Raw genomic sequence first — 11,070 nt, forward strand, 5'->3', positions numbered from 1 at the left:
TATTTTTTCCACCATTAGCTCACACCCTTAGTATTATCTATTCCCACACATATTCTCTGGGTTTTTGTTAATATACTTGGGAAATTATGTAGTTATTTTGGAATGTAGCATAATTTCCCATGGGTCACACTTCTTACCTCACCCATAGATGTCTTTTGGGACTTGAGTCTAGTTATACATCTAGATGCAAGACAGGTAATGGGGATGAATCAGGAGTGTCTTACGATATAACTATCTTAGGGGAGTATATTCCATTTTCCTCAGGTCATGGAAAGTTAAATAGGGGTGGAGTGACTGTTTCTACTGGCAAAGAAGACTCATTGGAATTTAGGGGTTCAATGTTCTCAACTTCATCAAGATTTTTCTATATGACCCCCATTCCAATTTTTAGACTCTCATTTCTTCCTAGTCAGTGCCTTCACTTTATTAGCAGATATCCTGTGAGGTTGGAAATTCAGTTTACATTGTAATTTACCCACATACAGGGTGAGATTCTGAGTTGAGTTTTCATCTGTCTCAGCTCTGTGCTTATGGGAGATAAGAGTTTCTTTAAGGACAGTTACAGAAACTTTCTGGTCATTTATACAGTGCTTGAACTGGGAATTCACATCACTGAGCTCATTCTTTCTTTATCCCATATTGTCCAGCAAAAGTAGGATCAGCCAGCTAATCTCATTATATTTGTCATTTTTTGTCAAAATTAAATCCAATTTATGTGTGAATTATTCACTATTTTTCTTTTTTTTCTCTTTTCTTTCTTTCTATATTTGTTATTTTTACAAAAATATATTCAATGTTATATACATCGTTACCCAGAACTTTGCCTCATACAAATACTTGATTAGGAGTATCCAATGGCCATAATTTTTATATCTCTGTTGCCACATCATACTTTGGATCATCATTACTCTATAGTACTGGAAATATAGTCATTAGCACAATTGAATCTAATTAATTAAGAAAACCAATTGCAGAACCAATTCAGAAAACTTATCCTTAAGATTCTTTTCTTGAACCACTCTCAATACCCAGATCTATATTAGTAAGATTCTTTAGAGTAATATAACCAATAGAATGTGAAAAAAATATGCACACATGCAGATGGTGAGCTCCCTCTATATACACACACAGATAGAAAGTGAGAGATTGATTTTAAGGAACTGATTCAGCTGATTGTGGAGGCTGGCAAGTCTGAAATATGCAGGGCAGGCCAACAGAATGGAGATCTGTGGAAGAGCTAACATTGCAATTCAAGTCAGAAGGCAGTTTGGAGGCAGAATTCTGTCTTTAGGTGATGTCAATCTTTTTTCTCTTAAGGGCTTCAACTGACTGGATGAGGCCCACCCACAATGTGGAGAGTAAACTGCTTTTCTTAGAATCTACTGATTCAAATGTTAATCTCATCTAAAAAATACTTCATAGTGATATTCAGATCGACGATTGACCAAATTGCTGAGTATCATGGCCTAGCTAAGTTGACAAATAAAATTAACCATCACAGTATGTATACACATAACTCACCACTAATCTACTCACTCATGGAAAAGTATTTTTGCATATATATTTATATAGATATTTTTCATATATATGTGAAATGTGTATCATATATTACTGTCTATGTACATATCATAGGAACATATCCAGGATGGATAGATATTTGTGTGTTGGGGAGTTACAGCTATAGAGCTAAATAAATAAAGTACATATGTAAATAATATATATGAATATGTGTGTGTGTGTGTATATACAGGGTGGCCATAAAGCTTATGTGCAATTATATGTATGTGTGTGTGTGTTATGAAAAAGATATATACAAAAGTTAAAATATTTTTATTTATAAATTCTTGATATGGGTATAGTTATCTTAACATGACCCAAATTCTGTGACTTGGAGTGTTAGATATATTTTATTAAGACTCTCTATATAATTTTTATTTATAATCATAGTGTTCTCAGTCAGCATTCATTATAAGCAGCATAGGCCTGAAGAATTCTAGCTATTGTACTTTTAAACCTAACCTGAAATAATTTTTTCCATTCTAGTTTGTGAAATAATATAAATACTCAAAATTTCTCTTAGAAAAGAGTAAAAGCTCTTGGATTAAAATATGCTGAAATACTTACATCTTAGATCTTTTTAGTCAAAGAGGAGAGCATTTATATGCTGATTAGTGTGTTGGACTTTTTAATTCAGATTTTTAAAGAACGAGAAGAAGACCTGAGGCGTTTGTCTCGCCCACTGGAATGTTCTTGTTTCCGAACATCTATCTGGGATGAAACTCTTTATAAGGTGTGTATGATTTCCTGAATTTTCTCATTTTAAAATGAGCATGAAAAAAACTAGAAGGGTATTAACAAAACTAAAATATTTCAAACTATTTATAGCCATCTAGATTTGTCGTATTAAAAAATGAAATAATTGACAATAAATTGTTTGAAAATATCATACTTAACATTTAAGAGATTTGGGTTTTGATCTTAGATTGGGTTGACATAGTTACCAAAATCATACTGAATTAGCTAGATTAATTTGATAGTGATCTTTGCAGTAGCAGAAGTGTCACTTAATTGGCCATCACCCATTTTGACCTGTTGTGGTTCCAGTGCTAATTGTAGTTCTGTTGCTATTCATGTACCTCTACACAATAACCTCTACATGATATAAACAAGTCTGCCTAAGTTTGGATGACAATATAAGAAAAATATTTGGGGAACAGATTGGAGAAGGGAATTTTAGAATGAGACATGTTATGCCTAGAGTATGGTAGCTTCAACTTTCATGCCAAACTGAAGACCAGCATTCTTTCAACCAGAAGGATTATTCTAATTGCTAGAATGGATACCACACTGCTTGCACTAATTATAGAGGTTAAAACAATGGTTGTATAATGGATGAAACTGAAATTATCTTATTGGCACATAGGCTCCCATTTTACTTCCTCTCTTTCTTCTACTGATCTAGTGATTTGAAGTACTGGCTCCTTTTGGGTCTTCCTGTGGTTAGATATTTCCTTCAGACTGTTTCTGGTATCCATTGACAAGTCTGACTCTGGGTGGGAAAGAATCCTTCTCTGTCACTGGTACCTAGAGCCTCAATATCAAAATATCGACGGCATCTGACAAGTATCTACAACCAGAAGCACAGAAACCTGACATGCCAAGGAGGAAAAATCCATTGGACTTTAAAAGTAGCCATTGATTTTTTTTAACCACTTCATTTTTCCCCAATATTATTGTTGAACCAGCCTCAATCTGATAACAGATCATTTTGAGATACCTGTCTAGGAAATACTGTTCTAGATTAATATGGGCCGAATTTCTCTCAAAGCCTTATTCCCATAGAACAGGTAACCGTGAATAAGGATGGACATGACGCACTGATAAGAACCAACTGCGGTGTGAAGGATGGCAATACATAACACGACCAAAGACAATTGGCTAATCACAACACTGCTGTGAGTGAGAATGTCTCTGCTGTGGTTAGCTTTGGTGCCTTCTCCAAGGTAAATTCAGCAGTGACATTAACACCAACTTGGGAACTTGGAACATAAACCCCCATGCCTAAGTAATAAAACTAATTGGAACAGAGACATCACACTTCTATCTCTTACCTCAGTGTTGCATAGAGCTGACTTAAATTTTTATATTAAGTTTTATTCAGCAAGCACTCGTATATCTACTTGATGCTTTTGGATACACAGATGACTTAAGACCAGGTTCCTGACCTCTAGTAGGGGAGAGAAGAACAAAGTACATCTAACAAGAAAAGTTGAAGTGAGAGTGAAAGAAGTATGACAATGGAAATACAAATAAAAGAGCCTTAAAAGAATAGAGGGAGGGTGTGGTTAATTTCAACTGCTTATATTAATCATACTCCTGGATGAAATCAGTTTTAGACAAATACAGTGAATCATTTTTATGTCAATTGGGTCAATAATTTATATAGCTAACAGAAAATCTTTGGGAATGATAATACCACTAGTTTTTCTTGTAATGATATAATATCACATTGGGGGTAAGGGCCATTTGTTGATGTGGCTCTGATACTATCACAAAATTGATTCTTGGGTGTATGTTAAATATAGCATTATTATGTTCTGATCTTCAAAGAAACATACACTGTTGGACTTAGATATTTGTTGAATACCTGGATGAGGACCTCTTTTTTTTTTTTTTTTTACCATAGTTGATCATATTTTTCAACTTTTTTCCTAAGGCAACATGATGGCACTAAATACTTATTTAATTATCAGCGGACAAAAGTTTCTCCAGCATTTCACAAAAGTGTTTGAACTAAAAAGAAATCAACTCAAGGATAAAAATAAAATATTAGCTTTATTTTCTTATTTCATTTGTGTTATATCATGTATAATGTCAGTATTTGTTTGGGACTCAATTATCATATTTTGCTACCCATATGTTACAGCGTACTTGGTCATCTGAAAGGTCTGGGACTAGTTACTTGGGAGTAATAATGAACTGTGTTTCTATTCTGTTAGGCTTGGTCCAGCATTGTTTATCAGCTGATTCCCAATGTTCAGCAACTGGAAATGAACCTAAGGAATTTTGCCGAAATTATTGAGGCTGATGAAGTACTTCTGTTTGAGAGAGCTACTTTTCTGGTAAGAACTTTCTGCTTTGCAGATGTACTTTGTTTGTATGGTACCGTCTTCTGTTCACCAACAGAGAATTGCATATTGTCACTTTCAGCATGCACAGCTTTCTGTATAAAGTAGTATTGGCAATAAAAAGACCTGAAAGAAGTCATTGGATGTATAGCTCTTCAGCGATTAGTAAAATTTAGACTTTTACATTCCTTGGTGCCTGTAGCTCAGTAGCTAAGGGTGCTGGCCACATGCACCAGGGCTGACGGGTTCAAACTCAGCCTGGGCCTGCCAAACAACAATGGCAACTACAGCAACAACAACAAAATAGCCAAGCATTGTTGCAGGTGCCTGTAGTCCCAGCTATTTGGGATGCTGAGGCAAGAGAATCACTTAAGCCCAATAGTTTGAGGTTACTGTGAGCTGTGATGCGACGGCACTCTACCAAAGGCAACATAGTGATACTCTGTCTCAATAAAAAAGAAAAAATTAGATTTTTGCATGTTATTTCTGCTAATAACTATTAATTTGTGTTAAAGGATTTCTATTTGTCACTGACTTTTATTATGAAATATTGGATATTTTCCTTTTGAGAATATTCCACCCATTCCTCTCTAAAAGACTTGAGTTGAAAACTTTTAACAATAAGGAAATATAATGGTCAGCTTGGTGACATAATGGATTCATAGTTCAGATGGATAAGTAGAGGGGGAAAGAAGCATGTTGTTATTTTATTTTTCATATAAATTGAGCTTAGTAACTATAATACATTAGAGTGTACTGTTTGTACATCCTACTCTATATAGGAGGGATAGAAAAACCAATATTGTATTTATAAATCCATTTAAATAGCAGTGATAGGCACTAATTTGAGATCTCACAATGACCCACATAAGTAATTGCTAATTAGTTTAGTAAATGTAACTTGAAGAGCAGTTCCCAGTAAATAATTTGTTTCTGACCTTTACTAATGCCTGGTGATTTTAGAAACATTTCTTTTTTATGTATATGTGTATATACTACTCTGGTGATGGGCACACCAAACTAAAAGTCTCAACTTAAGCCTTACACAAGATATCCATGTAACAAAAACAGTTGCACCTCCTTAATATTTTGAAATTAATAAAATAATATTTTAGAAAGCTTTCTTAATTTCTCTGAGCTTGTTTTCCCTTCAATAAAATGAGGATAATATCTATATCATAGGCTTATCGTATTAAAATGGGACAAGATAATGTTAAGCATCTATTGCAAACCTTGGCATATAGTTAGCAAACTATTAAACATTGGTTCCCTTTGGTATTATAACAGATGACAGAAAATCAAAAGTTAAATTTCTCCCCTTCCTTTGTAGAAATATTATTTGTAACCACAGCAGTATTTGGGAGCTATTTTTTCTTGCTAGCTAGTGTAATAGCTAAGGCAAGGAGTCCTAACTAAAGTGTCTTTCTGCTTCAGCCTGCTAACAGGGGTCACTTGCTTGGAAATGTGCTAACCTGAGCCTTGTTTTTCCTGCTACCGTGAGTAGCAATAAGCAAGTAAGCTATTTTCTCTATCTTGATGCACATGGCATAACAGAACCTTGCACTGGCAGTATTCCTCTGCTATGTCTACCACGTGTGGTGATAGAGGTTAACCAAATATAATAAGTTCTCTATTTCTCACTACTAGTAAGAGGTAGCTTTTACTTTTTTTGAAGATCAAATTCAGGTGTGGTTGACCATTTTCACTGAGGGGATAAAGTCACTGGTATAGGAATTATGTTTTGAAAGTTTTGCATTCTTTCAGGGAATTTCCCTGTGATTTTTTTTTTTTCTGGTGCATGATTTGGTTTTGCTTCCTGCTAGAAACTTTGCATCTGTGAATTCAGCCTATATATGATACATTCATGTTTTTTTATTTTAAATAAGAAAGTATCAGAGAAAATATTTTCACTGAATATCCAGTTTGAATAGGTTTATTTATAAAAAGTTAGCCCTCAGGGGTTGAAATCATCTAGTTAAGCTTCTTAAATAAAATTCCAAAAAGTACTCGGTTATAGTCTTCCTTAAAATTAAATAAATTAAGTATGCCTCAAGAACAGCTAGGAATTTTTATTTTCCTTTTTGATTTGTCTCTTTTTAAATCAAAGACCATCACCTGAAATACTGAAATAAAATGAACTTTAGTGATTAAGTTTAAAAGAATGTTATTGAACCAAAATAGATAATATTTAAATTATCTAATAAAATTATAGCCAAATGGTACTAGATAGGTCATCCAAAGGGATGTTGAACTCACATAGAATATTAACAAGATATAGTGCAGAGAAGAGATAGTAAGCCAGGTGCCAAGTCTACACTGAAAACCAGGGTGACCAAGAAACTGACAAATGTCTGCTTTGTGGTGAAGCAGAGGATGATAGGAATTCTGTGTGGATTCAAAGGACAATGTTCTTTTTCATAGGTGATTTCTCACTATCAGTGTAAACAGCAACGTGATGCCCATAGATTTGAAAAAATCAGCAACATTATTAAGCAGTTTAAGCTGAGCTGCAGGTAAGAGATCTTGTAGGTGTGATCTATTTATCCCTAAAATTATTCTTGTCATTTTTGAGAAGTTCAAATATCTAGTTCACTATACTCCTATACTCATAATATTTCTGTCACTCAAAAGAAAGGTAAACTCTAAGGGAGCCTACAATTGTCCTTTATTGAAAACTCAAGTGGTACAGAAGAAGTATATGAAAAATATCCAAGTAGAGTACCATTTCAAGATGTGTGATACTATTTGGGAAGAGGTAAATAGAGAATATCCAAGAGTTTTGGAAAAGAAGAAAGGAGAATTTGCCTTACTAAATACCAAAATTTATTATAAAATCACAGTAACTAAAATAGTGAGGTACTGATTCAGAAATGGTACAGAATGGAGAGTCTAGAAATATTTAATTTTTTATATCAGGTGTGGTTAAATAAAAATTGAATCTAACTTGAATATAGGAAGAAGGAATGGCTGAACGTTGTAGCATAGTAAAGGTTTAATAATCAAAATGTTTATCCTGATAAAAGTTTGAAGTCTGAACAGTAGGTATACGTTTACTCCCTTTATGTTTTAATATACTTTGATACTTTCTGGAATGTTTATGCTAACAGTTTTAAGAAGAAATAGCCAAGGAAAAGCAAATATAGTTTCCTAAAGAAATGAGATTATTTCTTGAATTTAAATGTAACATCAAAAAGACATAGATAGTTCCTGGGGCCTCTGAAACTGAGGCCTGCTATACTTTGCATTTGACTGGTCCTAAAGCCCATCAAGACCAGCCAGCAGAACAACGAACTGTGGCTTTGCTTCTGCCAGGGCTGGGAAGGGGCGTGTTGAACTCTACGTTCCTGGGGCTTCTGAAACTGACATCAACCTGCCACAGTTGGCATCTATCTGGTACTAAAGCCCATGGGATGGGCCAACTGTCCTTTGCTTCTGGCAGGCCTAGGAAAGGTATGGTGAACTCTACCTACCAGGGCCTCTGAAATGGGCATTGGACCTGAAGGACTTGGTGTGTCCAACTAGTGTTAAAAGCCCACCAGATGGGATGGAAGAGCAGTGAACTGCTGCTTTACTTCTGACAGGTCCCTGAGGCCTCTGAAAGTGACATCAGCTCACCATACTTGGCATTTCACTGGTCCTAAAAGCTCACTGGGCCAGCTGTCAGACCTGAGAACTGCCACTTTGCTTCTGGAAGGTATGAGAAAGGGTATGGTGAACTCCACATCCCCAGGGCCTTTGAAACAGACGTCAGCTGGCTGAATCTGGCAGCCAAACAGCCTTAAAAGTCTGGGCAGCAGGTGGAACAAGGAGCGTCCAGTCTACTTTGGAAAGTTCTAGAAGGGGGTATGGTGAGCTCTGCATTCTGGGAAGCCAGTTCTCACAGCAGCCCACTGGACAGGGCATCCAAATGTCCCTGAACAGCAATAAAGCAGAGCAATGTTCCATTTGCTTGACCTACTCTCTGCCCTCCAAATCCTTAATGCCTCCTATGAGCTGGCTAATCATACCTTAACAGGTTACCTCTTAATTCAATATATAGATACTCTAACCTTTTAGTTTGAAGTTAAAGAAAAAAAGAAAAAGAAAACACATATGAGGTGGAATCAGCAAAATAACCCTAGCAACATGAAAAACCAAAGCAGATCAACTCCCCCAAGGGACTACAATGGAGCAACAGCAGAAAATTTCATTCATAAAGAACTTGGCGAAATGTCACAAGTGGAATTGAGAATATGGATGGCAGATAAGATGGATGCAGTTTAGAAAAGATGAAAAAAGATGTCCAACACTGTCTCAAGGTATCAATGAAATTAAAGACCAAGTTACCAAGTATCTGGATATAATTAGAAGAATATAGTAGCGCTTAAGGAAATCAGGGGCATTTAAGGAGTTTTAAAATACTAGAGCATCTCAGCAATAGAGTAGAATATGGAGAGGAAAGAATTTCAGAACTCCAAAGATCAGATATTTGAGTTAACCCATGCATTCGAGGAGGCAGAAAAGAAGAAAACAGAAGCAGAGCAATCTCTTAGCGAGATATGGGACTACACAAAGCATACAAACATACACACCATAAGTATTCGTGAAGGAGGGAAAAAAGAGTCCTAAAACCATGGAAACTCTACTTCAAGATATCAATGTGGAGAATACCCTAACCATTGTGAGAGACCCAGACATGTAGATACTAGATAATGATAGAAGTTTAGGATGATTCATTTCAAATAAAATATTTCATAGATACATTGTAACGAAACTGGTCAAAGTCAAAATGAAAGAGAATTCTACAGGAAGCCAGGGGTAAATAATACCTTACCTACAAGGGAAAAAAAACATTAGGGTGACAGCAGACTTGCCAGCGGAAACTATAAGCAAGGATAGAGCAGTCATTGCTCTTTAAGCTCCTTAAAACAACTTTCAATGTAGGATTCTGTATCCTGCTCAACTGGATTTTATATTTGATGGAGAAATCAAGTTGTTTGCTGACAGTAACACTGAGGAAATATGCTACTATAAGACCAGCTCTGCAGGAAGTACTCAGACTCATACTATATACATACCATCACAGTGAAACACCAGAAAACTAAAGATATCCAGAAACTGGAGGACAAAGCCTATCTTCCACAATGGTCCAAGAAGGAAAACCAGGCAATAGACTTCCACAAAACAAGACAAACACATCACCACCATTCTTATTAATTTTCTCAGTAAATGTGAATAGTTTGGATTCCCCACTGAAGAAACAGAGGCAGGCTGACTGGCTAAAAAAGCACAAGACAAGTATATTCTGTGTTCAGGAAACACATTGAACCTCCAAGGATAAAACAAGACTCAGGGTGAAGGATCAGTAAACAATATTTCAGCCAAATGGGAATCAGAAGAAAACAGGAGTTGAAATCCTATTTGCAGATACAATTGATTTTAAAGCTACAAAAGTAAAGAAAGACAAAGATGGACTGGTCAAGGGAACATCAAGAAGACATAATCCTAAATATTTATGCACCCAACTAAAAATACTCTTGGATTTATAAAAGGAGCCCAGACCGACCTGAGCAATATGATATACTATAACATCATAATGTCTGGGGGCTTCAACACCTCACTGACAGAATTGGAAATACACTTAAAGCAGAAACTAAACAAACAGTGGACTTAAGCATGACTCTAGAACAAATGGGCTTAACAAGACACACCCAGAACATTCTACCCCAATAATGCTGAGTATGTGTTCTTATCAGTTCCTGGATCATTCTCCAAAATTGATCATATCTTAGGAAAGAAATAAAACCTCAACAAATTTAAAAGAACAGCAATTATACCTTGTATTTTTTTTTTACCACAATGTAATAAAGGTAGATCTCAACTCCAACAAAAACCTTCATTGCCACATAAAGCCATGGAAGCTTAACAACCTTATGCTGAATGACAGCTGGGCCAAGGAGGAGGTAAAAAAGGAAACCATTAGAATCATTAAAGAAATCAGCAATGAAGCCACAATCTATCAAAACTTGTGGGATACTGCCAAAGCAGTACAAAGAGGACACATTGCATTAAAAGCCCATATCCAGTGAACAGAAAGTGCAAATCAACAGACAAATGGCCAAAAAACAAATGAAGAAATGGTCATCATTCCTAACCATGGGAGAAATACAAATTAAGATCACCATGAGATGTGACCTCACTCCTGTGAGTATAGCCCATATTACAAAATCCCAAAGTTGCAGATGCTAGCATAGATATGGAGAGATGAGGATATTTATACACTATTGGTGGGACTGCTAAGATTGTCTTTTTGGAAGTAAGTATGGAGAATCCTCAAAGAGCTAAAAGTAGACTTTCCATTTAATCCCGCATTCCTATTACTGTATATATACCCAGCAGAAAAAATTATTTTATCATAAGGATATTTGTGCTAGAACATTTGTTGCAGCTCATTTCATAATTG

At 35.6% G+C, this 11,070-nt stretch overlaps 1 protein-coding gene across 5 annotated transcripts in view; it reads left to right on the forward strand.

Moving 5' to 3' along the window:
* LOC100959731 (ras-related GTP-binding protein B) overlaps positions 1-11,070 on the forward strand; it is a 40,696-nt gene that overhangs the window by 19,810 nt on the left and 9,816 nt on the right. For all 5 annotated transcript variants that reach the window (XM_003803508.1, XM_003803507.1, XM_023509040.1 and 2 more), the window contains 3 exons: positions 2,195-2,290; positions 4,500-4,622; positions 7,050-7,141. In XM_003803508.1, the coding sequence (XP_003803556.1) occupies positions 2,195-2,290; positions 4,500-4,622; positions 7,050-7,141 (311 nt within the window). The remainder of the gene's footprint in view (positions 1-2,194; positions 2,291-4,499; positions 4,623-7,049; positions 7,142-11,070) is intronic.

Source organism: Otolemur garnettii, unplaced genomic scaffold (assembly GCF_000181295.1).
Source record: "Otolemur garnettii isolate 467f Iridium unplaced genomic scaffold, OtoGar3 scaffold00318, whole genome shotgun sequence".
Taxonomy (NCBI): domain Eukaryota; kingdom Metazoa; phylum Chordata; class Mammalia; order Primates; family Galagidae; genus Otolemur; species Otolemur garnettii.